The 27,368-nt window shown below is 52.9% G+C and overlaps 1 protein-coding gene and 3 non-coding genes across 10 annotated transcripts; all 4 read left to right on the forward strand.

Moving 5' to 3' along the window:
* Positions 1–4,230: 4,230 nt before the first annotated feature.
* CTC1 (CST telomere replication complex component 1) lies at positions 4,231–25,131 on the forward strand. Of its 7 annotated transcripts, none has more exons than XM_019413517.2 (23): positions 4,231–4,346; positions 9,545–9,708; positions 13,995–14,232; positions 14,382–14,593; positions 14,925–15,069; positions 17,685–17,969; positions 18,070–18,198; positions 18,719–18,951; positions 19,074–19,251; positions 19,340–19,540; positions 20,049–20,175; positions 20,765–20,879; positions 21,024–21,348; positions 21,459–21,548; positions 21,793–21,986; positions 22,364–22,452; positions 22,546–22,720; positions 22,990–23,067; positions 23,493–23,637; positions 23,728–23,792; positions 24,057–24,222; positions 24,370–24,496; positions 24,653–25,131. In XM_019413517.2, exons 1-23 carry the CDS (start codon positions 4,314–4,316, stop codon positions 24,790–24,792), a joined length of 3,654 nt encoding a protein of 1,217 aa, XP_019269062.2. In that variant the 5' UTR covers positions 4,231–4,313; the 3' UTR covers positions 24,793–25,131. The 7 variants fall into 7 exon arrangements, with proteins under 7 accessions (XP_019269062.2, XP_053748344.1, XP_053748345.1 ...); XM_053892369.1 differs by having other exon boundaries at positions 21,024–21,228; XM_053892370.1 differs by lacking the exons at positions 24,370–24,496; positions 24,653–25,131 and having other exon boundaries at positions 23,728–23,805; positions 24,057–24,163.
* A 707-nt stretch (positions 25,132–25,838) lies between these two features.
* TRNAI-AAU (transfer RNA isoleucine (anticodon AAU)) lies at positions 25,839–25,912 on the forward strand. Its single transcript has one exon. It is a non-coding gene; the product is annotated as a tRNA-Ile (tRNA).
* Positions 25,913–26,311: 399 nt separating this feature from the next.
* On the forward strand, positions 26,312–26,393 carry TRNAS-AGA (transfer RNA serine (anticodon AGA)). Its single transcript has one exon. It is a non-coding gene; the product is annotated as a tRNA-Ser (tRNA).
* Positions 26,394–26,695: 302 nt separating this feature from the next.
* Positions 26,696–26,769, forward strand: TRNAT-AGU (transfer RNA threonine (anticodon AGU)). Its single transcript has one exon. It is a non-coding gene; the product is annotated as a tRNA-Thr (tRNA).
* Positions 26,770–27,368: the final 599 nt, after the last annotated feature.

Below are 27,368 nucleotides of genomic sequence, written 5' to 3' on the forward strand. Positions count from 1 at the left end.
GGCGGGGCCGCCGAGCCAACTTCCGGTACCTTCCTCCCCCGCTCCCCCTCGCACCCCCCCAGCTTGTGTAGCTCAATAATGGGCCGAGTTCTTGGTTTTGGGGTTTTGTTTTTGTTTTTGTTTTTGTTTTTTTTGGAAATACGGTAGGTCCCATGGCCTGCCCTCCCCGGTGCCTGTATAAACCGTGACGGAGACAGGAACTTTGAATGCAGGAAACGGAACGAGAAGCATCGTCCTTGTCCAGGACTCAGTTTCCCTCTCCCTCCTACTTTGGCTTTCTTTCACTTTTTTCTTTAATAAATGAATAGATTTACTTAATTCTTTTTTTTTTAATTTTTTTTAACGTTTATTTGTTTTTGAGACAGAGAGAGACAGAGCATGAACAGGGGAGGAGCAGAGAGAGAGAGGGAGACACAGAATCTGAAACAGGCTCCAGGCTCTGAGCTGTCAGCACAGAGCCCGACGCGGGGCTCGAACCCACGGACCGTGAGATCATGACCTGAGCCGAAGTCGGATGCTTAACTGACCAAGCCACCCAGGCGCCCCTAGATTTACTTAATTCTTAGCAGAGTGGGAGGCCTACATTTTTTAATTTCCACACTCTCGCCAGTGACAGTAACAATGACAACGATAGGAAGACATTCATTAAACGCCTGTTGAGGCACTTGACAGGATCTTGTTTGATCTTCACAAAAACCCTTGGTGTACAGATGTGGGAGCTGAGGTTCCTCGCAACGACTTGTTACCTGGTTTTGTCACTTGGCACTTTCTACGTATGTACACATTTTTTTGTGCATTTTTTTAAACCCTCGTAATACATAAATACATGGTTTGTATCAGTGAGGATCCTATCAGAATATGGATGGCACACTCGAAAAGGTCTAACAACAGGAATTCAATAGAGTGTATTTTACAGAGATACGGGCAGGATTAAGGGAACTAACAAAGTACAGTGGGGGGTGGGGGCATCCAGAGCCTGGCAACGGCAGAAAGTGCTTACCACCTGTAGGCTTAAAGGGACAAAGGAGGGAAGAGTGCCATCAGCTGAGAGGTGCAGCCATGAAAGGGCATCCGAGGGCACAACTACAGTGTTGAAAGAGAAAGGAAATAAACATTGGGTTCTCTCTCGGGCCAAGTTCCCACACAAACTGTTTCTGCCTCTCGTTAGCTAAATCTTGCCTGAAGCCTGACGGCAAGTAAGCTAGAGAACTGTGCCAGGGCCAATGGCCCAAAAGTCTTTTTAATGAATCTTTAACAGAGAAATGTTTAGAGTAAAAGGTGAAAGTCTTGATCCTCATCTGTTTCCTTATTTATTCCCCTCTGCTATACAGGGGCCAAGAGGAAGGTAAGGCAAGTGAGTACCTGGGTGCAAAACTTATGGAGATACTTCAAACGTTCATTCACCCTAATTCCAGCCGTGCCCCAGATATAATCGTTGCTACCTGTTTGATGTGTAAAGTTCCAGGTTATTGAAATGAGTTTTCTCAGGGCTCACTTCTGACAGAGGCCATGTATTAATCTTTCGACATCTGAGCACCTCTTGGTTTCTTTCCCTTTAGGCGCTCCTTGGCTCCACCCAGTACGTACCTTCCAGAGCCTTCCAGGAGCCTTAGTTTGCTCAGCTCTCTCTCTGATCCTATTTACTTCACATTTTCTTGTGTTATTTTTATTTTTATTTTTTTAAGTAGGCTTCTTGCCCAACATGGAGCTTGAACTGACAACCCTGGGATGAAGAGTCACCTCTCTACCAACTGAGCTAGCCAGGCACCTCTCCCCAACATTTTAGTATTCCCGGTGTATCATAAGTTTTCAGCTTTCACCTCCATATAGTGACTTCCAGACTTATCCTTTGGGCTCTAATCCCTCTCCTGACTTTGGTCCCATATATCCAGCTGCCCCTTGGACAAGAACAGCCTGTTCAAAATCACCAGGTCTAGAGGACAGCACCACACTTCCTTCCCTGTGCGACAGACCAACCACTCTTCTCCATGCTTCCCTAACATCTTCCCCTCTCCCATCCTTTTCCTTTAAGATGCTTATTAAATCAAGCATGATCTATTTCAGTGTCCTGTTATTCTCTTGTGCCCTTCTCATTTGGTTTTTGCCTGCTGCCGCCAGATTAGCCTGGCATTTAAATGACACCGGTGAAGGGAGGGTGGTGAGGGTGAGAAGTACAACTTCCTCTGATCACTGTCACTGAAACTCAATGCTCCCTCCTGTGAACCATCAAAAGTAAATCTCAGGATGTAGGGCATATCTTCATGGATTTGGTAACTACAGGGAGTCTTCCAGAGTCCAGAAAACATTGAAAGCAAAAGGAATGATGAGGTTTGGGACTTCAGGCTTTGACAGGCGTTTTAACAAGGGTGTTTTGGGGGGAATTTGTTGTTTCGGTGAAAAGGCAAGAAACATATCTAATGTAATCACGGGGAGTGACTGCAAAGATTCACTTTCTACACAATTTGTCACTGCAATGCACTGCAGGAATAGAGAGCTTGCATCGAATGTGCAATTGAATTAGGGGATACCTTAAGTTGTAGAATTAAAGCCTATGTTCTCCTGTTAAATGATGTCTAGAGCATTCTTATTGTCTACAGTGTTTTTGTATGTTTATTTATTTTTGAGTGGGAGGGGGCAGAGCATGAACGGGGAAGGGGCAGAGAGAGAGGGAGATACAGAATCTGAAGCAGGGCTCCAGGCTTTGAGTTGTCAGCACAGAGCCCAACATGGGCCTCGAACTCCAAACCGCGAGGTCATGATCTGAGCAGAAGTCGACGCTTAACGGAGCCACCCAGGAGCCCCTACAATGTTCATACTTAGAATATTCTACTATCTTGTTCCAAAAACAACCGGAAGCTGCTACAAGTTTACAACTTTAAATGCCCCTCTTTCGCTGTACTTTATTTTATTTTTTCTTAAAGTTTGAATTTTTAGTTGGAGTATAGTTGGCATGCAATACTATTATTAGTTTCAATCAAACAGAGTGATTCAGAAATCATATACGTTACGAAATGCTCACCACGGTAAGTCAGCACAAAGCTGTTACCATATCATTGACTATATTCTCTATGCTGTGACTCATCCCTGTGACTTATAACTGGAAGTTTGTACTCCTTAACCCCCTTTACTTCTCTCGCATATTCCCCCAACCTCCTCACTTTACCTTTCTAATCTCCTGTCTTCCCCTCCCAGTGCCTGGTGCATAGTTGCCTGAATTCTGTTCACTCACTGCCTACTAAGCCAGGGAATGCTTGGTTGGTTGACTGAGGTAGAAAGAGCAAAAGGCTTTCATTAGTTGAGCCACAAATATTTACCCAGTTCATATGCATATATATTTCAAAGAAAGACATGGTTTAAAGTTTTATGTGAGTAATCTCTACCCAGGGAGTGCCTGGATGGCTCCGTGGGTTAAGCATCTGACTCTTGGTTTCAGCTCAGGTCATGATCTGTTTGAATTTGAGCCCTGTATCCGGCTCTGTGCTGACAGCTCGGAGCCTGCTTGGCACTCTCTCTCTCTCTCCCCTCCTCTCTCTCTCAATCTGTCTCAAAAATAAACTTAAAAAATAAAAGAGTCGTGGGGCGCCTGGGTGGCGCAGTCGGTTAAGTGTCCGACTTCAGCCAGGTCACGATCTCACGGTCCCTGAGTTCGAGGCCCGCGTCAGGCTCTGGGCTGATGGCTCGGAGCCTGGAGCCTGTTTCCGATTCTGTGTCTCCCTCTCTCTTTGCCCCTCCCCCGTTCATGCTCTGTCTCTCTCTGTCCCAAAAATAAATAAAAAACGTTGAAAAAAAAATTAAAAAAATAAAAGAGTCGTATGCTTTTCCGACTGAGCCAGCCAGACGCCCCCAGCTCTTATTAGCAACAATCACTGTTCTAGGCACCAGGATACACAGAAAAAGAATAAGTAGGGTAAAGCTTCTAGGTACAGCATAGCGGAGAAACAATTACAGCAGTGAGTCAAGGCCGTCACATAAGTATGAATGATGTGCTCAGGCTGCACTAAAGAGGAGACAGCTCTCTCTGGTTGGTAAGATCAGGGAGATCGAAAGATGCTTAGGAGCGACCAACCAGGCGGGCTGCGTTCGAGCACCTGCGCTAGAGCCCGTTCCGGGGGAGGCCAGACAGGAAGCCACGGGCGAGCACGGCTTGGGGGGGGAGGGGTGGGGACCAGAGTCACCGCGGCTGCGCAGCGACACCCGGAGCCGGAGGCGGAGCCGCGGCCGCGCCCACCGATGACGTCACGGAGCGGCCTTCCCGAGAGCCCTCGCGCGACGGCCGTTCGCGGGCTCTCCCTGGGCGTAGCCTCGGGCGCATCATGGAGGCCGCCACGGCTCCGGCTCCCGACTCCGTGAGTGCCGTCCTCCGTCCCTCGTCCCTTTTTCCTCGTGTGCCCGGATTCTCCCCTTTCTCCTGCTCCCTCCACCGTGTTTCTTTGCCCCCGTTGCCTTCCCCGGCCGCGCCCGGGCGAGGGGGGCCTGGGAGGCTGTCCTTCCTCCCACCGTCGCTGGTTTCTGCGAATGTGTTTGTTTGTTCCCGGGGCGCCAGCTGGGAGCCTTGGACACGTCTCCGCCCACTCTGCAGGCTTCCAACCCGTGGCGAAGCCGGGAGCGGACTCGTGGAGCTCGGTGGGGCTGAGGGTTCCGGGGGGGAGGCCCCTGACGCAGCTGCAGGGTGAAGGAATAACGACGATCGAGAAAAAACGTCTGAGACCCGAAGCGCACGTAGGGGTTAGCCAGGCAAAAAAAGCGCTGGAAAGAGGTTTCAAGGCGGAGGCAAAGACATGTTCAGAAGCAAGAGATGGAAACAGGGATCTCTGAAAAACTCAAGTTCAGTTGGGTGGTGATGGAGGAGTGAGAGCTGACCGTCTTAGAAGTCTTGCTAAATAGCGACCCTAAACTGAGGATAATCGGGAGTTAGTGGAGGGTTTTAAGCAGAAGAGCGATTGGAGTTTTCCTTTCCTGAGGTAGCGGTGCAGAGTACCAGTTAGAAGGCTGTGGTTGAAAAGCAGTGAGAGAGGATGGTGACCCCGACCAAGGCAGCAATGTTGAGGTTCCAGAAGTGAAGACAGTTTAAAAAAAAAAAAAAAAGAAAAGAAAAGGAGGTAGAGTCTATCTAAAGGACTTGGGTCTTGCGTAGGGAAAGGAAGGCATTAAAGGAGGACTTGGGGTTTCAGGGTAGAATTATTTGGTTGAGGGTGCAACTTGCCAATTAGTGAACGTTGGAAGAGGAGTGTTTTTGTTTTTTTGTTTTTTTGTTTTTTTTTTTTTTGAAAAGCACAGTGCTGGGATGTGTGGTGCCTGTACGTTGGCGAGGTGGAGAATCGGGTAGGCAGACGGATGTTATTAGAGCTTGAGATAGAGCTCAGCTAAATTCGCGTCTGTGGATGGCTAGGAAAGACATCCAGTGGCTGAGGTCGTTGAGGGAAAAATGTATAGTGTTCTCAAACTTCAGCCTTTATCAGTACTGATCTGGGGAAGCGTATTTAAAATAGAGATTTCTTGGGGCGCCTGGGTGGCTTGGTCGGTTAAGCGACCGACTTCTGCTCAGGTCACGATCTCACGGTCCGTGAGTTCGAGCCCCGCGTCGGGCTCTGTGCTGACAGCTCAGAGCCTGGAGCCTGCTTCGGATTCTGTGTCTCCCTCTCTCTCTGCTCCTCCCCTGTTCATGCTCTGTCTCTCTCTGTCTCAAAAAAATAAACATTAAAAAAAAAATTAAAAAAAAAATAAAATAGAGATTTCTGTGTCCCCCGCTCCTGCCAGGATTCTGATTCAGCATGTGAGATCCATGAATTCACATTTTTAATAAAACTTAGGTGATTCTGGGGCACCTGGTTAGTTCAGTTGGTTAAGCGTCCCACTTCGGCTCAGGTCATGATGTCGCGGTTCCATGAGTTCGAGCCCCGCGTCGGGCTCTGTGCTGATGGCTCAGAAGATTAAAAAACAAAAAGAAACTTGGGTGATTCCGAGGCAGTGGCGCCACTTTGAAAAACAGTAGTATATTCAATGCCAAGTAGTGGACAGGCCCTCAGGAGCTAGAAAAGAAGACAGAAAATATGAGAGTCTGGGTGAGGCTCTCCTTACGTTGGTGAGGCAGTGCTGAATGATGGCATGGGCCAATTTAAAAAAAATTTTTTTTTCAATGTTTATTTTTGAGAGAAAGAGACACAGAGCATGAGTGGGTGAGGGGCAGAGAGAGGGAGACACAGAATCCGAAGCAGGCTTCAGGCTCTGAGCTGTCAGCACAGAGCTCGACACGAGGGTGGAACCCACGGACCATGACCTGAGTGAAGTCGGGTGCTTAACTGAGCCATCCAGGTGCCCCTCCAATTTTCTTTAAAGACCTTATTTAGGGGCGCCTGGGTGGCTCAGTCGGTTAAGCGTCCGACTTCGGCTCAGGTCATGATCTCGCGGTCCGTGGGTTCAAGCCCCGCGTCAGGCTCTGTGCTGACAGCTCAGAGCCTGGAGCCTGCTTCCGATTCTGTGTCTCCCTCTCTCTCTGATCCTCCCCTGTTCATGCTGTGTCTCTCTCTGTCTCAAAAATAAATAAACGTTAAAAAAAAATTTAAAAAAAAATAAAGACCTTATTTATTTTGAAATTTTTTAAATGCTTATTTATTCTTGAGAGAGATAGAGACAGTGTGAGTGGGGGAGGGACAGAGAAAGAGGGAGACACAGAATCCGAAGCAGGCTCCAGGCCCTGAGCTGTTAGCACAGAGCCTGATGTGGGGCTCAAGCTCACGAACCATGAGATCATGACTTGAGCTGAAGTCGGAAGCTTAACCGATGAAGCCACACAGGTGCCTCTTAAACACTTTATATTTAAGCAGTCTCTACACCCAACGTGGGGGCTCCAACTCACAATCGAGAGTCACCTGCTCTACTGACTAAGCCAGCCAGGTGCCTCAATTTTTTTTTCTTACATTTTATTAAAAAAAATTTTTTTTTAACGTTTATTTATTTTTGAGACAGAGAGAGACAGAGCATGAGCGGGGGAGGGGCAGAGAGAGAGGGAGACACAGAATCAGAAGCAGGCTCCAGGCTCTGAGCCATCAGCCCAGAGCCTGATGTGGGGCTCGAACCCACAGACCGCAAGATCGTGACCTGAGCTGAAGTCGGATGCTTAACTGACTGAGCCACCCAGGTGCCCCTTACATTTTATTTTATTTATTTATTTATTTATTTATTTTATTTTATTTTATTTATTTATTTTTTTTCCAACGTTTTTTATTTATTTTTGGGACAGAGAGAGAGCATGAACGGGGGAGGGGCAGAGAGAGAGGGAGACACAGAGTCGGAAACAGGCTCCAGGCTCGAGCCATCAGCCCAGAGCCTGACGCGGGGCTCGAACTCACGGACCGCGAGATCGTGACCTGGCTGAAGTCGGACGCTTAACCGACTGCGCCACCCAGGCGCCCCAATTTATTTATTTTAAATTTTTTTTTTTTTTAACGTTTATTTATTTTTGAGACAGAGACAGAGCATGAACAGGGGAGGGGCAGAGAGAGAGGGAGGCACAGAATGTGAAACAGGCTCCAGGCTCTGAGCCGTCAGCACAGAGCCCGACGCGGGGCTCGAACTCGCGGACCGCGAGATCGTGACCTGAGCTGAAGTCGGACACTTAACCGACTGAGCCACCCAGGCACCCCCTTCACATTTTATTTTATTTTTTATTTTTTATTTTTTTTATTTATTTATTTTTTTTTTTTTAATTTTTTTTAACGTTTTTATTTATTTTTGAGACAGGGAGAGACAGAGCATGAACAGGGGAGGGTCAGAGAGAGGGAGACACAGAATCTGAAACAGGCTCCAGGCTCTGAGCTGTCAGCACAGAGCCCGACGCGGGGCCCGAACTCACGGACCGCGAGATCATGACCTGAGCTGAAGTCAGACGCTTAACCGACTGAGCCACCCAGGCGCCCCCACATTTTATTTTAAAGAGAGAGAATCCCAAGCATGCTCTGTACTGTCAGCACGGTACAGATCCCACAACCCTGAGATCATGACTTGAGCCAAAATGAAGAGTCAGACGCTCAACCAGCTGAGTCACCCAGGCGCCCCTAGGTGCCCCAATTTTGATATCCATGGCCATGAGTGACAGTGTTTGGCGAAGGTGGAGTGAAGGTGAGGTTTAGCGGTAGGGCTGTTTACAAGAACGCCGAAGTCACTAGAACGTGAAGACTGGTTTCTCAGGCTGCTAAAGATTGACTGAATGTGGAGGATTGACCGGAAGGTTAATAGAAGAGCCCTGGAGGAACAGGGATCGAGCTGTGATGGTTTAGAATTATCACTGGGGGTCGGAATAAAGGTCCTGCCCCTCAGTACTGTTGAACTCTGTCAGAATTTTAAAACGAAGGAAACTAGCATTGGAAGCAGGCCAAACTGGTCCCCTTTTCTAGAGCTATCTATAGACAGACAACTGTGTGTCCAGAATGTGTGGTAGGTATATAAAGTGGTTCATGTGCTCCTTAGGAAGCCTACATCTTAGCTGAAAAGACAGAGCAGAAAACAAATCCAGTGGGGTTATATCTTAACGTTGATTTAGCTTATGGGAACTCACATGTATATACTCGACTGAAAAAAAATAAATGATTAAAAATTAGGAGCGCTTGATGGCTCAGTTGGTTTAGCATCCGACTTTGGCTCAGGTCATGATCTCACAGCTTGTGAGTTCGAGCCCCACGTCGGGCTCTGTGCTGACAGCTCAAAGACTGGAGCCTCCTTCTGATTCTGTGTCTCCCTCGCTCTCTGCCCCTCCCCTGCTCATGCTCTGTCTCTGTCTCTCTCCCTGAAAAATAAATATTAAAATAATTTTTTTAATTATATTGTGTCCTTTTTATATACTGCTTATAATGCGGTATGTTTAAATTTAAATATACTTGTTACCGTATGATACCGTGTCTTTTTTTTTTTTAAATGTTTACCCTTGAGAGAGAGACACAGAGACAGAGTGGGGAGGGGCAGAGAGAGAGGGAGACAGAATCTGAAGCAGGCTCCAGGCTCCAAGCTGTCAGCACAGAGCCCGACTCGGAGCTCGAACTCCCGAATCTCGCGATCATGACCTGAGCCGAGGTCGGACGCTTAACTGACTGAGCCACCCAGGCACCCCGCCCCCCCCTTGTCATATTCTTTATGAGCAACTGAAAGGATTTTTTTTAAGGGTGATTTTGAGTATTTCTCAACTTGCTGGCTTTAGAACCAGACCCCATGTAAGATGGGATACCACTATATTGTACCTGGTGATCATGGATCTTAGACGTATGTCCAAGGTGTTGGGGGAGACCCACGGGGGTGTCACAGAGCAGTGTAAGGCCACCTGCATAGCTCCAGCGGTGCAATTGGTTATTACACGGCACCTACAGGAGAAGGAGGTAAGACCTGAGGTGTGACTGAATTACGTCACACCTAAGGTTTCTTCTAATGGCTCGACTCTGCGGCTTGTCTTTATTTACGTGCCCTCTTAATTTCTCTTTTTATTACTTTATTCCCCAAATTTCATTGGTGGGCAGGTTGGTTAGGAAGATGTTTTAACTAGATTCACTTTCCTCAGGAGCAGGCCTGGCTTGAGGCTGCCCAGACCTTCATCCAAGAGACGCTGTGTCCAGCTGGCACGGAGCCCGATGGCCAGTTGACTCAGTTGGTAATTGACTGTGTGAAGACCATCTGGTTGTCCCAGGGAAAGAACCAGGGTTTTCCCCTGCCCCTCAGCTACAGGTAAGGAGAGGCGGGCTCTCTAAGAGAGGAAGTTAACTTTGGGACTGAAACGGAATGACCTGTAGTTATGGGGAAAATGACAAGCCTGAGGGGAAGCGGTGCTACGGGAGGAAAAGGTCTATCGAGCCCCTTCTGCTAGGTTCCTCCAGCCTCCATTAAGCTGCTTTCCTTTACCTGTGGTTCTCCTTAACTGACTGATGTCAAGGGACATCAGTCTTGTTAGGGACAAGGAGAAGAAGGAGGAAGACGGAAAGACAGAAAATTTGGAAAAAGGATCCCCAAGGTGGAGAGGTTGATATTCTTTTGTGTATTAGGAAACTAAGGTGTGGAGCATTAAGACGTCAGCGAGTGCAGATGAGTTGTGTTTGAAACTGGAGTTTAAAGTCTTCTGAAGGGATTTAGTTTTTGTTTTTTTTACAACACTTGTGTTTCTTAAACTGTTCAAGGCAGTGTTAATAAGTTACCACAAGAAAAGGGTTCCATGGCTAAATGAGTTTAAGAGACACTGAACGTGTGATAACCTTCTCTGGGAAAGTCACAAGGCTCATTAACTTATTAAAGGCTCTGAAAGGCCTTAAAAGAAATTCAATTACTTCCTCCCGGAAGGAACCACTATCTCAAATATGGGGTGTGTTAATTCCTGTGTTTTTATTTATACGTAAATGTATACACATTCTATATATACGTACGTCTATATATTTTCTCATGTCTATTTTAGAGAGAGCGTGTGCATGCACACTCGTGTGCAGGGTAGGGGCAGAGAGGGAGAGGGAGACAGAGGATCTGAAGCTGGCTCCATGCTGCCAGCACAGAGCCCACTGTGGGGCTTGAACCTACGAACCGTGAGATCATGACCTGAGCTGAAGTCAGACGCTCAATCTACCGAGCCACCCAGTATGTTTTTATTGCACATGTGTCTGTCCCTAAGCAGTATACTGTAGAGTTTTGCATACTTTTTGCTTTTATATAAATGGCACCATACCTTATATATCCTCTGCGATTTGCTTTTTGTGCCTTGTGCTCGTGAGATTCACTCCTAATGATGGCTCTAGCTCATCTCTTTTACTGCTGCATGGTATTCTGTTATGATGTGAATATACGTATCACTGTCCTCTAAAAAATAAAAAAAGGTGCAGATCTGTTTAGCTTTGTTTAATTAGGCATCTCCCAAACTTACTCGAGCGTAGGATACTTTTTCCCTGGGCTGACCCTGCTTATGGCCGTTGGATGTCACTCGGCCCTGTGCTCTGTCTCCGCAAAGGCGAGGGATCTTTGGTGAGAAGACAGCTTAACTGTGCTCTGTTATCCGAAACGTCATTTTCAGAATTCCGGATTGTTTTCTCAGCCATGGATTTGTTATAAGCCGATGGTAACTACACATGCTGGTCCGCCAGAATGTGAATCAACGCACTGCTTCCTTCATTGAGAAGGTGCTGCGTGTGGAAGGCCTCCGACGAAACAGTGTGCTGGCTGCATCATACAGTCAGCACTTCTGCTCACCTTTTGAAAACCTTCACGTTTGCCGTGTTGGCTCCAGTTCTTTTTTATTTTCATTTTTTCAAGTTTATTTATTCTGAGAGAGCGTGAGAGAGAATGAGCAGGAGAGGGGCAGAGAGAGACGGAGAGAGAGAATCTCAAGCAGGCTCCACGCTGTCGTTGCAGAGCGTGATCTGGGGCTCGAACTCACGAACCCTGAGATCATGATCTGAGCCACCCAGGCGCCCCTCAGTTCTTCTTTGTAAGAAGTGAAGCGTGACAGATTCAGTGGAGTCTCCTAAGCGCTCTACCCTGATCCGGTTCCCTGCCCTTCTCCAGCAGCACCCACTGTCCTGAAGGGGAGTGTGGGCTCCGCGGGTGTGCACACAGTGGCCTCACTAGCCGTTTGCACGTGGCTTTCCCGTGGGTGGAGTTGCACCAGCGGATACACGTAGCGGTATACGTCTACATCCGGAACCTTTTCCAAATCCGGGGTTTGTTTAAAAAAATGGGGTTTTTTTGGCCTCTTTGATGGGTATGAAATGATGTCTTATTTGAATCCCAAAGTAATTTCTCAGGACACACTTGCCTGGGGGCACTTTTCTTCCTGCGTAACTCTCCTCATCCTAATCCATGGGCCTCTGGTTTCCCATCTTTTCCTACAGTGCTCGTCCACGTCCGTAACTATTAAGGTTAAATACGTTGTTTATGTAAGCACAGGATGAAGGCTCAGGAGAAAACCGTTCTGCTAACATGGGAAGGGCCCTGGGACAGAGAACTACTTACTGATTAGTCCTAGTAGAGGAGGTTGTGCAGCCTCTGGCAGTGGCGTAGAGTCTCCCGCAGGTGAGCCGAGTATGCGCCTCGTGGCCTCCGTGATCAGTCTAAGACGAAAGAGATCCGAATCTCTCCAGATTCTGGCGTTGCTAGAACAGTGGAGAAGAGGGAAGTCAGGAATTGTTAGGAAAGTTGGAAGCTTTTTGAAGTTTCTTGTTGTTTTCAAGATAAACGTAAAATCGATGGCAGGGTACGTAGAAGTGAGTCTGTAAAGAACGGTGGGTGGGGATCAAACAGGAATTGTTTGACAGGTTCAAAGATTTTAATCGTCTTTTTCCTTTCTCCTTGGTCACGTGCCTGCAGTGTGCCAGGCAGTATGTTAGGCAGTGAAAGTTGGAGAGCAGTGACAAATGCAAGGATTTGAGGTTCTCACCTTCAGTTTCCTGACCTAGACCCTGAAGAGCCTGGGGAGAGTGACCCCTGTCCTTACTGTTCTCTGTCCTGAAGGTGTCTCCACTTGCTTTGTCCCGGGCCGTTAGAGCAGTAGAGAAACAGGAAAAGAACATGGGCTTTTGAGCGAGGCACCCTTGGCTTTGCCACCTACGCCCCTGGGTTCCTGACTTCTCAAAGTTTCCTCACTGGTAGTGTTTACAGTGATTTGGGGTGAAGCTTCAGTGAATCACTGAGCGGGAACGGACCCCGTATCGTGTGTACGTAACAGGGACTCGACACATACTCGTTACCGTCTTTGCCTTTTATGCTGTGCACATCCGTGTGGGAGAGAAGGAAGCAGGTGTGGAAGGGGAGTGGGCCGTCTAGGACAGCGTTCCCCGCTGTTGGTACCCACACGGGGGTCATGTTCGTGATACAGAGGAGGGTGAGTTACGACGTTCCGTGTCTTTATCCTTTCTCTTCTTTCTGCTCAGAAGATGGTGAGCATGCCAGTGCGTGCGGTCACGGGATTACAGGTGTGAATCTGTCCCGACCGTGATAAGTTCGCCCGTTACCACGTTATCCACGCTCCGCCTCGTCACGGACAGTGGTGGGCGGTGTTGCAGCACTTGCCTTGGGAACGGCCGATCCTAAGCATCTTCTGAGATCGGGGAGCTCTTGAGAGCGACTCCCGTCTCGGCCTCTGCTTCCCCGCCAGTCGAGAGTTCTGTGATCTCCCAGACCAGGAAGGAAGCCTGGCCGGGGCCACTGAGGTCGAGCCATCAGGCACAGGCCATGGTGGCTGCACTGGAGTTCTCTGTGGAGCTAAGAGCCGCGACGCCATCAGGGGAGCTGAGTGTGGCCAGCGTTATCCCCACACTCCTGCCCGCGGGCTGTTCTTTTACTCCTTTGTGTTTCTGGGTCCCCTGTCGCGCCGTCTTGTTCAAAATGTCACTCAGCACCGACTTTCTTCCTGCCTGCCTTACTACCTAGTCTTTGGGCCTAGACCCCATCCTCATGTCCTTAGGCTCTTAGCCCTAAGGCTTTTTTGTTATTTGTTTTTAATGTTTATTTTTGAGACCGAGAGAGACAGAGCCTGAGCAGGGGCGGGGCGAGAGAGAGAGGGAGACACAGAATCCGAAGCAGGCTCCAGGCTCTGAGCTGTCTGCACAGAGCCCGACATGGGGCCCAAACTCATGAACTGTGAGATCATGACCTGAACTGAAATCAGATGCTTAATGGACTGAGCCGCCCAAGTGCCCCTTGGTTGTTTTTAATTTTAGAGAGAGAGTGAGTGAGCCGAGGAGAGGAGTAGAGGGAGGGAGAGAGAATCCTAAGCAGACTCCATGCTCAACACGGAGCCTGACTCAGGGCTCGATCCCACAACCCCAGGATCATGACCTGAGCCGAAATCAAAAATCCGATGCTCAACCGACTGAGCGTCCCCGCCCTTGGGGCTTTTGCCCTTGAGTCAGACTCCTCTCTTCGTCCATGTTTTCTGTTGACTTTTCTTTGGGAACTTGGGGGATTTGTTGGGGTTAAGGATAATTTTCTAGGCTTGGATATGGCTTTGCAGGACCTCTGCTCCCTTCCCTCTGCAGCTTTGTCTCAGTCCAGGACCTCAAGACCCACCAAAACCTCCCATGCTGCAGCCACCTGTCCTGGAGCAGTAATGCATACCAGGCTTGGGCCCAAGAGGCTGGACCAAGTGGGACTCCCCTACCCCGGGAGCGGCTGTTACTCTTAGGGACACTAACAGACCTGTCAGGGGACTTGGAACAAGAGTGCAGGAAAGGAGACCTCTATGTGAAAGATAACACTGGTGTCCTGGGCTGTGAGGTGAGTAGGAAGGTGAAGGTCGGATGCTCAGATCCTAACAAGAATGGTATCTAGGGAGTGAGGAAATTAAGTCTCTGAGGGAAGAAAGGTGGAGAAGGGTGGATGGGACGCTAGGGTCCTGGCTAACCCTTGCTCTTGGTTTTTTCTAGCTCATAGATCTGGACCTTTCTTGGTTGGGCCATCTCTTTCTGTTCCCCAGTTGGAGCTACCTCCCTCCTCCCAGGTGGAGTTCTTCAGGGGAAGGACACTTGGAGCTCTTGAGTGCTCCGGTGCCAGTGCTCCCCCTGACCAGCAGTCCGAGCTCCCTCAGCCCTCTCTCTGTTCTCTATCCAGAGACCGCTTCCCGCCTGCTCAGGCACAGGTAGTCCTTCCCTGTCGGGGGGGAGGACAGAGCGCCATGCAGCTGGGAGGAGGGGGTGGGCTGGTGGGAGGAGGGGAGAAAGGTTCTGGGAGCAGGACGGGTGGGGTGTTCCAGATGAGGGGGGCGATGGGGCCTCTCTGGGTATCAGGAGTGGGTGTCTTCAAGTGAAGTTTGCCTCATCTAAGGTCAGGAAGAGTTTGAAGGGAGTCTTCGGAACGATCGCTTTGGCAATTTTAAATCACCACTAGGTTATTTATGGCGGAAGGGAAGGCATCTACAGGGAAAAAGAAATGGAAAGGACTTTTCCCTCTCCTCTTTCTTCCTTCTTTAGAGGCAAGCTCAGAGGTGTGCAGCCAAACCTGGCTGGGAAGCTGGTTCGCGTGAGCGCTCTGGTGAGGAGTCAGAAGAAAGCTCACTTTGTCCTGTCTCTTGGTGGATCCTCGCCAGCTGGCAGCCTCGTGTCCGTCGTCGTGCAGGTGAGGACTGGGGTCCGTTCGGGCTGTGGAGTCGCGGAGGGGCCATCAGGGCTCTTTGCAGGAGAGAGAGCAGTAGGAGAGGAAGGCAACTCGGGGAGCAGTTTTCTGGGACGGCGTTGTTGAAGGAGGAGTCCAGGGAACATCATTCCGACGCACAGGAAGCAGGGGGCAGACTTTTCTGCTGTGTAGTTCGTCTGAGTGGATGACTTGTGTACCGTGGGTGACTCTTTCAGACCTGCCAGAATCGCTTGTTTTTCCCCTGCATTAGAAAATGATACGTTTTAGCACCATTAAGACATCAAATATGTGCGTTTTTTTTTTCTTTTTTTTAAGAGTGAGAGACCGAGCACGAGTGGGGAAGAGGGGCAGGGGAGAGGGAGAAAAGAGTCTTAAGCAGGTTCCATACTCAGCACAGAGCCCAGCCTGGGGCTTGATCCCACGATCCCGGGATCACGACCTGAGCTGAAATCAAGAGCCAGACACTCGACCGACCCAGCCACCCAGGCGCCCCAAGTATGTGTGCCTCCTGAAATTTTTTTGCAGTGTGCACTTTTTTGAAAACTTGGTACTTACTGTCTTATGACTCACATGATTATCTGAATGATGTTTCAAAAGCATTCGAAACCATTAAAGGCTAAAAAGACTCTCTTCTGTGCATGTCAGGAAAGGCAGTTCTGAAACGTGGTAGCGCGGTCAGAATTCTTGTGTCCGTATGTGTCATGAGCTTAAGTGGCAGTTATTAGTGTGTTCAAGGAACCTGCAACGACTAAAACTAAAACCGCTTGGAGGCCGCCTAAATTTCTGGTCTGGTCTTTCGTCCTGGCTTATAGAGGAGCCTCTGTATTTTCTTTACATTAGACTGTTTCCCGTCCCCTAGAGACCACGGGAAATGCCGTTCAGGGCAGAGCTGGCCTGAACAGGGGAGGAGTGATCTTGCTATATTTATAGGCTGAGGAGGAGACATATTGGAGACATACTGTCACCCTAGATGACCCCAGGGAATCTCTTCTGTGATGGAGGAGCTGAGATCATCTCTTGAAAATGAAAGACTGGACTCTGAAAAGAGAAGAAAAGGTTCAGGGTCCCTGCTGTTGCTAGGTATCCGGGGACACGAGGCTGCCCAACAGCGGCCCCGCCGGAGAGTGTTTGGCACTGGGGTAACGGGGGGCCGACTTCCTCAAGTGGGGCTTTTGGCTTAGAAGAGGAGTTGAGGAAACAGAGCAGTGCTGGTGTGCCGCTGGTAGGCTCGGGGCGAAGGGAGGCCGACAGGGCAGGGCTCGGGGTCTGCGCTCAGATCCTGGCGCTCACACAGAGGAAAGAAGTGCTCGGCGTCTGAGTGAAGGCAGAGGGGCTGCGGATTGGTGTCCTGGTGAGAGGTGGAAGGAAGTCTGTGGAGCAGAGGGCAGTGGGGGAGGAGCAGAGGCACCCGTCTGTGCGGTCAAACTGCTCTTAACTACTTGTCCTGCACGAGCCGTAAGCTTAGGTGAGGTCTCGGCAATACCTCGCTACGAGGCGTGACGTCCACGGTCTGGTCGGTGGCCTCTGGTCGGTGGTCTCGCCCAGTTGCAGAGTAGAGCTGGAGGTCTGTGAGGTGGAGCACAGGAGACCGGGGGGTTCAGGTGTCCCGAGTAGGCAGAGGGCTTCAAAGCTCCTGCGAATGGCTGTGTGTTCTCTCGGCCCTAGAAGGTTGTTGCGTTTGAGAACCGTCTGTCTTCCCCTGGTGCGTGAGTTTCAACAACCACACTGCTCCAGTCCATAGGATACCCTGCTCTCCGAGGCTTATTTTCTTTTCGTACTTTTGACGTCTCTCATTTTCCTATAAGATGAAGTTTTCAGCTTGTCATTTCTGGGTTTTTTCTCTCCTCTTGGCTCTCCCGTCTTGTGTCCTGAGACTCCCAGGAGCGATCCTTCTCCATCTTGGCCCGTGTTCTCACTGCCTTGCTTGTCCTGAGTTTCGGACATCTTTATGTTGCTTCCTGCGCGAATCCCCCTTCTCTCTGCTCTCCGCTTTGACAAAGCAGAGACATCCTTCAGGACCCTGGGCAGGGGCCAGCTTCTTTCACTGAGTCTTCCTGGTCATTCCAACCCACGCTCACCTCTCTCTTTCCCCAGAACCTTGCGGAATGTGTGTGGTTTTTGACACTTGATCGCATATGGCCCCGTATCATTACTTGAGTTTGTGTCTGTGTTCCCCAGTGGTTTAAAGTATGTTGGGAAAGAGGGTCCAATCTATTGTATTTCCCTTAACATCTTTTCCAACACTGAATACGTATGTGCTCCGTACGTGTGGGTTAAATAAATGAGAGTCATCTGTACGTTACAAGGTGGGATGGGGAAATGCAAAAGCTGTAATTTTGGGATGGGATGTTTCCCTGTTTGGGTGGGATGGTTTGTATCTTCAGGGAGGGATTGGGAGACATGTGGCATCTTCTGTGAGAGGGAAGAGATCCAGGAGGTTAAGAGTTAACTGGCAGACAGGACCGATGAAGACGCAGAACAGATTTCACGAGGAGCAGGTCTTGGAAGTCAAGTCATGATGGAAAGAGACTCTGGCAGAGGGGCAGTGTCGTGGGAAGCGTCTCATGTACCGTGTTGCCTGCCCCTGCACGAGCCAGATCCCTGCCCAGCTGGTGTGGCACCGAGCCCTCTGGCCTGGTAGGTCCTATGTGCTGACAGCCTTGCGAGTGGTCAGGATCCGCGGCCACTGTTACCGCGTTTGGACGACCAGTCCCTCCTCCCATCTGCTGCCCCTGAGACCGGAGTGTGTGCGGGAGCTGGAGCTGGAGCTGGATGGACCCCTCTTGGAGGCTGACCCCCCGCCACTCCCCGCGCCCAGCAGCTCCCAGGACGGGGACAGGGAAGCAGCTCTTGTCCGGAACTCTACGCTCTTGTCATACACGGTGAGCGCGAAGGAGAGATCCGAGAGTTCGGGGGGCAGGAGAGGCGGGTCTCCAAGCAAGGAGGAAATAGCGATCGACGGGACCTTTGGCGTGTTGGCAGGGAAAGGTCACTGGCGTGCTGAGTCAGCCGGCCGGCCTCTACGAGGTAGACGGGCAGCTGGCGCTCTGCCTCGCCTACCAGCAGTTCCACAGCCTCAGGAAGGTGGTGCGGCCGGGAGTCTCCCTGGAGGTAGGTGAGGGGTCGGCTCAGAGGTCCTCTCGGCAACTCCCCCTGCCTTTGTGGACTGGCCTTTTTGTTTTGTTTTGTTTTTCGCACTAGCAGCAGGGTATAGGAACGTCTACAGCAAAAATATAGAAAGAGACTGTGTGTTGGAGGGTGGGGTTGGCAGACTTGTGCCAAGAACAGTTTGGGCTCAGGTCAGGAAGGGCCTTCAAATAGAGGAGGTGATGCTGGGACCGAACGACATGCGTGGGGCCAGGACGGTCTCAGGCAGCTGCTGAGTGGCGGCCCAGCACCCGCCAGGAGCCTCCCGGCCGCCGAAAAGCGGAGTAGAGCTCGTGGGGGGTGAGGGCTCTCTGCAGGGGAGGGTTTGTGACGGGGCGAGGCGCGGGGGGGCTGGGAGGAGGTGCCGGTGCGGGAGAAGTCGCGTTTCCCCCGGAGGCCGGGCTGGGGGACCGCAGTGACTCTGCCGGGCTCGTTCAGTTGAGGGCTTCACCTCTGCTTCTTCACGTGTCCTGCTTTCCTCCAGCTCCAGGACGTTCACCTGCTGCAGTCCGTGGGCGGAGGGACGAGAAGGCCAGTGCTGGCCCCCTGCCTCCACGGCGCCATCCTGCTCCGGGGCTTCTCTTGCCAGAAGCCCGAGACTCAGTCGTTCCACCAGGCCCAGGGGGCCTCCCTGTATGAGCAGCTGGTGTGGGAACGTCAGCTAGGACTTCCCCTGTACCTGTGGGCCACCAAGGCACTGGAGGAGCTGGCCTGCAAGTGAGGACAGGGGTCCGGGCTGGGGGCCTGGGGGGTAGGACGCCTCCTGGGAAAGGGGAGCAGGGGCGTCGAAGAGGCGCCTCTGCCTTTGGGGGACATGACCGCCTCTCCTCCTGGCCAAGGCTCTGTCCCCACGTGCTGAGACACCACCAGCTCCTGCAGCACTCCTGTCCTGGGAACCCCAGCCCGGGGCTGCAGCTTCTGGCCCCCATCCTGGACGTTCTAGCTCCGCCCGGCAGCAGCCGTCGCAATGCCCACAAGGAGATCCTCGAAGATCCACATCACTGTCCCCTACAGAAGGTACGAGCGTGTGCGGGGAAGGCGAGGCGGGTGGCAGGGCCAGCGTACCGCGGGGCGCGCGGTGTGACTGCTCTGCTCTCCCTGACAGTACACGCGGCTGCAGACCCCTTGCTCTTTCCCTACTCTGGCCACCCTGAAAGACCAAGGCCGGTGCAGGGCCTGGGCCGCCTTTGACGCTAAGACCCTCCTGCCCCTCCCGGAGGCCTCTCATCTGACCAGCGGCCAGCTCAACCAGCGTCTGTCGTGGTCCTGGCTCTCTCTGCTGCCTTCCACCTTCCACCCGCCCCAGGTAGGTGGGGCGCCAGCAGGGCTCAGGGACCCCGGTTTTTGCCGCCCTCCCTGCCGCTGTCGTCGCCCTTCCTCGTCATTGTGGCCGCATTAGCCTTCTACTTACACCGCCCGTCTCTTGTCAGCCCTATCCGTTCATTCTCCCTGCGGCAGACGGGAGAGTGGGCTAAAACCTCCCTTTGTGGGCTCACAAAGCTCTCTTGCTCTCAATCCTTTTTTGTTTCTGCCAGTGCTCATGAGATAAACCCACCCTCCTTCCTGTGTCCTGTGAGGCCCCGTACGGTCTCCTACTTCCAACCTTGATTCGTACTCTTTCTGCCCCGCTCCTGAACGTGTGAACGTGCGTGTGTGTTTTTTTATATCTGTCTTCCCCATCCGATACGAGTTCTTTGAGGTCAGAAACCGCGTCTTTCCTGTTCACTTTGTAGCTAACATTTGGCAGCGTCTGGAGCACAGTAGATGCTGAGTATTTCCTAATACTTGATACCTTGTCTTTCGTCCCCCTGCAGATTTTAATTGGGCTTCTGGCGGCTTCATCTCACAAAGGCTGCCTGCAGCTTCGGGACAGAAGCGGTTCCCTCCCCTGCCTAATCCTGGCCAAGCACTCTCAGCCCATCAGCGACTCCCGGCTCATAGGTTTGGAGTTCCGAAGTGGCAAGAAGATGGTGGACGGGGAGGGTCTCAGAACAGCAGGGTTGGGGAGGGGGGATCTCCTGGGATTTTCTCGAGATGCGAAGTGGCATATGTTGAACCGCAAGTTCGGGGACAAGTCCGGGACGCCAGTACTGGCAGAGGACCGGAGCCAGGGTTTTTCTAGCGAAGACTCCAATTCCCAGTGTTCATCTCTCCTACCGTAGCTCCTGATGTGCACGGCAGATGACGCTTCTTAATTTGGGAGAGTGATGGTCTTCTTTGGACTTGCTGAGATTTATAGACCGGGAAAGTTCCTGTAAAGGGAAGTTTCTTAGACCAAGGGACAGGCCTTGTAGGGATTCGTGAGAAAGTGGAATTGAGGCCGAGGAGGCCGGGGGCAGGCCTGGACACGTGGCCAGGACGGTTTCTCCCTTGGAGATGGCATCTCAGGAGGGGGGCAGGCCTGGGCCCTCACGTTGTGTTAGGGGAGCAGCTCGGGCCTGGACTGGGCGGTGAGGCCTGCCGGGTAGTCTCCTCCACTTCCCAGCCCGTCACTCTCTCCCCTCGCCAAAAGAGAAAACCTTCTCTCTAGGCTGCTTGGTGCGGACAGAGAGGTTCCAGTTGATCATAGAGAGGAACGTCAGGAGCACCTTCCCTTCTTGTAAGGAGCTGAGCATGGCGGGCTTCATCCAGAAGCAGCAGGCCAGGTCGGCCCTTCAGGCGGCGGTGATCCCCTGAGCCTCCAAGGGGAAGGGAAGGGAAGGGCCTGGTGCGGGTGGCGGGCGTCTGGGGCCCACGACAGCCAGCGCCTGCACCGCTGAGAAACCTCTCCTCCTTGTCTGTCCCGACAGGGTCTACATCCAGTTCTTCCTGGCTGACGCCCTGATCCTGCCTGTGCCGAGACCCTTGCTTCTTTCAGCCGCCTCCCTCGCACCTTCTCAGACAGAGCCCGCCCCAGAGGGCCCTCCCACAGAACAGAGCCGACTGTTCTTGCTGTCCCACAAGGAGGCCCTGATGAAGAGGAACTTCGGTGTCCCCCCGGGAGCTAGTCCAGAGGTGCCCAAGCCCGTTCTCAGCTTCTACGTATCAGGGCGCTGGCTGGGGGGCACCCAGAGGAAGGAGGGGACTGCATGGGGCCCACCTGAGCCCGAGGGAGACGAGAGCGAGGATCAGAAGGTAACCTGGACCGTGGGGATCCGGGGGGCCTGGCATCCCGTGCCCCTAGCTCCTGCCGGAGGCCCCAGCACCTCCCTCTCTCCCTCCCTCCCTCCCTCCCTCCCTCCCAGGTTCTCTTAGTCTTCCGTGGCTCCTCCATCCGCTGGTTCGAGTTCTTGCACCCGGGTCGAGTGTACCGACTGGTGGCTCCTGGCCCTCCCGTGAGTGCCCCGCCTTGTCCTTCCTTCACCCTTCCCCGGGCGGCTTTTTCGACTTGGGGTCTGGAGAGCAAGCGGCAGTGCCTGGCTACTGTCGAGGTTCCCCGGAGGAAAGGCGGAAAGCCTGTCTGAATCTGGACGGCTTCTCTCACCAGGCTCCAGAAGGAAAGCAAAATCGCCCCGGTATTTTGTGAGCCTCCCTCTGGAGCAGGACACACTCACCGAGTTGTCTTCCTGTCCCCGGCAGACGCCACTGTTGTTCGCGGAGGGCGGGCCGTCCTGCGTCCCGCAGCGTCCTCTGGAGCTGGCCGGCTGCACGTCCTGCCTCACTGTGCGGGACGAGTGGACCGTGGAACTGGAGAGCAGCCGGGACCTCCCCGCCGCGCCTGACGCCAACAAGGCCCTGCCCGAGACCTCGCTGGCCGACCTGCTCAGTGGCGAGTAAATGTCCGCCGGCTTCGCCGGCCGCTCTGGCCGCTCGCTCTCCTCCCCCCGCGGCCGGGTTGGGTGGACCGCGTTCTCCGCCGTAGCGTGCGTCTCTTGGGCGTGCCTTAGCTCCTAGAGGAATGGCGTCCGCGGGAGGTGGAAGTGGTGATTCAGGCCTGGCTTCCCCCCTGGCAAGTTCTTGTTCTGAAAAGATCGTGAGCAGACTTTCTCACAACTAAGGAAAAGCTGTAGCAGTAAAAGGAAATATTAAAAAAAAAAGGAAGAAATTGACAAGGAAGGGCCTTTTTAGTGCAAGCGGTGGCTTGTTCTCAAATCTCTTCCCGTTCTCCGCTTTCTTACTCTGTCGTTCCTGTATTTCTGTGACCCGACAGCCACACCAATTCCCTGGTGTCCTTCTCAGCTGAGGTTTTGTCACGCACACTGTGTGAACCGTTTCCGGCCCCTTTCTGGACAAAGCCTGGTAATGATGCCTCCTTTGGGGGGTGAGAAATAGGTTAGCGGGGACTTTATGGTCCTCGCAGATGCCACCGACCCCTCCCCTCTCCTTCCGTAGGCACCGCTCGGACCTCGAGAGGGTGCGTGAAGCTGACCGTAGCCGTGCGGGTTGCCGACTGTCAGTTCCCCCCTCACCTGGACATCTACATCAAAGACCCACACTTGCCTCCCCCGCTGGGACTCCTTCCGGGAGCCCGAGTCTACTTTGGCCAGCTGGAGAAAAAGATTTCCAGGTGCGGATCTGTGGGGCTGGCTCTGCCTCCCCTCCCTGCTGACGCGGTTCTCCCGCCGTCCCTTTGACGTGCTGTCCGTGCTGTCCGTGTGCCGTGCGTGCCCTCTCCCCTCGAGGGACGCTCCGGGCCGGTCCTAGCCTCCTTCCTCCCTCTGCTTTGGCGGGGCCGGGGCCCGAGTGCGTCCCTCAGGGGTCTGAGCCCGTGACCCGGTGTCTGCTCTGGTCTCGCTTGGCTTCTTTCCCTCATCGCTCTTCCTCCTCCTCTTGCAGATCCCATAATGTTTACTGTTGCTTCCGGCCATCCACTTACCTGCAGGTCCTGAGCTTCCCCCCGGAGACCAGCATCAGGTCGGTGCCCCAGGCCCTGATCCCCAGACCTCGTGGCCTTGCGTCCGCTTCCTCCATGTGGTCCTGGCTCTGGGAGTTTTGCCCTAACTAGTCTCCAGTGCTAGTGGGGCATGTTGAGTCAGAAGGGTTTCCTCTGCCCTGAATAAAAATGCTGATAATTACTGTCTTACCCAGAAAGATTCAGTGTTCTAAGCCCTCACAGGCTTTTCAGCCTAAAACGTAGCTCTCTTCCTTGGCTGACACCTTGGGTCAAGCCTGCGCCGTGATCAGTGGTCAGAGGTCAGGATGCAAAATGGGTCATGAGGCTTCCCGGAGACTACAGAAGCCGCCGCTGTCCCCGTCTCTGTGCCTGCTCGGTCCTTCCAGACCTCGCTCGCTTCCACCCCTGTGGGCTGTTCTTGACCTCTCTCTCTCCCTGTCTTCAGTGCTCCCCTGCCCCGCATCTTCCTGGCTGAGCTACTGCAGGGGAGCCGGGCCCCGTTCCAGGCCACCGCCTCTTGCCATATCGTTTCTGTCTTCAGCCTTCAGCTCCTGTGGGTTTGTGCTCACTGTACCAGCCTCTGCCCCCAGGTACGGGCGGGGCCAGGCGAGCCGGGCACAGGGCGGCAGGGAGTTGTGACGGGCCCGGGTGGGTTTGTCCAACCTCTGTCCTCACTGCAGGGAAGGTGTGCTCGTCAGGGCTCGACCTGCCCCACACAGACGTCCATAATCCAGGCCAGCGTCAGGTGAGCGCGCAAGGTGGGCACCCATCGCTCCATTGGTTTCTTTTCTACGCGGCTTCGTCCGTCTGCTCTCCTGTTGTTAGCACAGTTCCTGGCTTGTGGGAATTGCTTCATAAGTATTTGGGGATGAATGAACTAAAGAAAAATGAGTTAAGATGGGGCCGGGGGTGGGGGGGGGGTGCGGACAGAGAGGTGTGTCGGGTCCCCCCAGGGCACCGGGGTTTGCCGTGGGAGTTCTTGCTTCTCCCCGGCCCCTCCTTCCCCCAGGCTCCTGGTAGAGGACGGCACTGCCGAGGCTTTGGTCACCTGTAAGAATCATCACGTGGCAACGGCTCTAGGGCTCTGTCCCAGTGAGTGGACGTCCCTCCTGGAGTGTGTCCGTGGGCCGGGGAAGGTGGCCTTGCAATTTACAGGTCCTGGAGCCCAGGTGGAGGTGAGACGTGGCTGGGAGGTGGGGGGGCTGGATACCTAGATTCCCAAGGGTTTGGTAGAAAGTTCAAGAATTTGAAAAAAAATTTTTTTTCTGGGGAAAAAAAAGTAAAAAATTGAATTCTGCTTAATCCTGAGTCTGCCTTTCTAGTCTTCAGCCAAGATTGATGAGCCTTTGGTCCTCTTCCTCCGGACGCTTTGTACCAGCTTTTCTGTCCTCCGTCCTGTTGTGCTTTCCTTTGAGCTTGAGAGGAAATCCTCCATGGTCACCGTGTTGGGTAAGGGAGGAGGGGTGTGTAGACAGATGGGTCCCAGGAGGAAGGGGGAAGAGCGAGTGATTGCTGGGGGCATTTCCAGAACTGCGGAGGAAGACAGTGGACGGGGACGACAGACCACACGCAGAGGACATACACTTTCCTCTCTTCCCGTTGCAGAACCTCCTCGGCTACAGCGGTTCCAGTGTGGGGAGCTGACTCTCCTGACTCGTGTGAATCCCAGGATCCATCTGTCCTGCCTTTCCATCCAGGAGCCCAAGCACCCCAGCTCCCTGGGAGCCTTTTCCTTGTCCTGCTAACGGGGACTTCAAGGGTGGCCTGAAAGTCCTTCCCGCGGTGTTGGAGGCCCTGAGGCCCCTGCCCATCTCCTCCCCTCGTTGTCCCCTTACCTGTTCTGTGATCGCACCGGGACCCCAGGTCCCCGAATCCACAAACTGCTGTCCTCCTACAGTTTTCTGTTCTGGTGCCAGTCTGCCTTGAAATTATTGAAATGGGCAAATCCTGGCACTCTTGATATTTCTTTTCTGGTAGGGGTCAAGGCATTGGCCCTGACAGGTGGCCCTGAGCACCTGGGTTCTGCCTTGGTGGGGGGTATTTGTGATAGGCCCCTTGGCCTGCAATAAAGCTCTGGTGATGTATCTCACTCTTGCTTTTCTCAGGGTCCCAGGCCTCCTGACCTCCAGGCAGTCAGCCCATCATTTCGGTTCTTGTTTGTTGCTAGTGGCAAAATCGGTTTAGAGAAGAGCTTCTGGTCCAACAAAGATAACCAAAAGTCATGCCTTAAAGGGAAGAAATTGGGGAGTGGAGGGCAGGGTAGACGAGGTGGCTATGATGGTCTCAGCCAGCAAGGTTGGGCCCAGGGAGAAGTCAAGTGCACCAGCCTAGAGGGCTGGGGAGAACACGATGGGTACGGGGGAAGGGGGGTGCCAAGCGCTAGCAGGACACATGAGGAAGCTGGGGTGCCTGTGTTGGGGACCCCCCCCTCCCCCCCGCCGCCGCCCCGCTATCAGGGCTGAGGGTTTCTTATAGGCCAGGCAGATCATTGGTCAAAACCCTGAGACCGGCAGGAATTCTGAAGTCAGAACCCATCGATTCAGGAGTTGGCAGGAGCAGTTATTTGAGGGTGATGATGCATCTGGCTGGTCTGGTTCTTTCGCGGGAGCTGCTCGCTACAGCCACGTCGCCTCTTAGAGGCGTTCAGAGGCGGCCTTAACTGGCCGTTAGGGGTCGCTTCCAGTTCGCATCTGGGAAACTTTTCGGTCGTGACATCGTGGGTCTTCTGGTGGCATTGCCTATACTTGAGTGATGCATATGTAGAGACTTGAGCCTCTCTTTTGGCGCAGCTGGCCGGTTAGCTCAGTTGGTTAGAGCGTGGTGCTAATAACGCCAAGGTCGCGGGTTCGATCCCCGTACGGGCCAGAGTGGTCTTTTTATCTTTTTTTTTTTTTTTTTTTCTTCTCCCCTTACCCATCCCTCCTCCCCTCCGCACACCTGCTGTTTACAATCCACAAGTTTCTGCGCGGAACCGATGACTTTTGATCGCAGACGACATGGCACCCACCGCCTCTCAAATCGCTAGCACACTGCCAGGCTTGGAAGGGAGGTCCCCGGGGCGGAGGGAGCCTTTTCCGGGAGGCGGTGGGGGACAGGATCAGGTCCCGGCGGAGGAGCCCAGGGAGGCGGGGCGCGGCGGCTCCAAGTTCCCTGCTGGTGCTATATCCGCGCTCTCTCGGCTCCGGAACCCCAAAGTTGCTCGGGGCCGTGTCTGCAGGGTTTGTGAACTGAGAAAGGCTAGCACGAGGACTTCCCTCAGACGGTGTAGTCGTGGCCGAGTGGTTAAGGCGATGGACTAGAAATCCATTGGGGTCTCCCCGCGCAGGTTCGAATCCTGCCGACTACGCACGCTTTTGCTTCTCCGACGTTCTGGCCGCGTCCCTCTGTGTCCAAGGTCAGGGACCGATCCCGCAGGATCTGGATGTCAGCGATCCTACACTCCCGGGGGTACCCCGAGCCAGCACTTCTGCCTAGGGTTCATATGTTTGTTTTATTCCTTTCGACCCTGTGGGCATCCCACGGCGAGAGGGCGATGCCGAATCCCGCCGCTCTGCGGAAACTAGTTTTAGAAAAGTCTGGAGGTGCCGCGGCCGCGCTCCGAGCGCTCTATTCCTGTAGTGCAGCTTCGGAAGGAAGCTGGGTGTCTTTGGCGCCGTGGCTTAGTTGGTTAAAGCGCCTGTCTAGTAAACAGGAGATCCTGGGTTCGAATCCCAGCGGTGCCTTTATTTCAGCCCTAGCGGAGGTTTTTAACGTTTTGTCGCTAAATCCATATTCTTTAATGGGTGTATCGGGTGCTTTTTACCCCAGGGGAGCAAGGGCTCCAGTTCCGCCCTCGGAGCACCCAGACTTCCCGCTGAAACGACTTGCCACTCCCGGGACACCACCGCTCCAAAAGCTCGCCCCTCCGACCCGGCCTACGTCTTCCTTTGAGCAGCTGCTGTGGCACCGGCTGTGCCGGTGGGCTAGCCTCGAACCCCGCGAGAGGAGCCCCCACCCCCACCCCCGCCCAGTCTCTACCCCAGGACGCCCCGGGGCGCCTGAGCCGCCTTGTTTGGTGTGGTCCTTCGTTGTATTTTGGGGGGTTGGGGCCTCAAAATTACATATGTACATATGTATTTTTAATACTTTTTTTCATTAGAAAGAATTTGGGGAGGGTGCATATTGTATATGCTGCTCTTTCACGCACAGTTACCTTCATTGGTCTATATTAGCGGAAAGTCAGGGTTAGGAGTTAGCAGAGAACCCGTGCCATCCGCTTTCCTCCAAGAGGGTGCTGACGGGCTGGCACCACGAATGCGGGCAGGGTGAGAGCAGAAGAGGG

Source organism: Panthera pardus, unplaced genomic scaffold (assembly GCF_024362965.1).
Source record: "Panthera pardus isolate Hobbes unplaced genomic scaffold, ASM2436296v1 HiC_scaffold_3, whole genome shotgun sequence".
Taxonomy (NCBI): domain Eukaryota; kingdom Metazoa; phylum Chordata; class Mammalia; order Carnivora; family Felidae; genus Panthera; species Panthera pardus.

Coding starts and splice junctions, on each gene's coding strand:
- CTC1 (XM_019413517.2), top strand. CDS start 4,314: ATGGAGGCCGCCACGGCTCCGGCTCCCGACTCC. Junction 18,199..18,718: donor GGCCGGGAGTCTCCCTGGAG/GTAGGTGAGGGG, acceptor GCTTTCCTCCAG/CTCCAGGACGTTCACCTGCT. Junction 23,638..23,727: donor GTACCAGCCTCTGCCCCCAG/GTACGGGCGGGG, acceptor TCCTCACTGCAG/GGAAGGTGTGCTCGTCAGGG.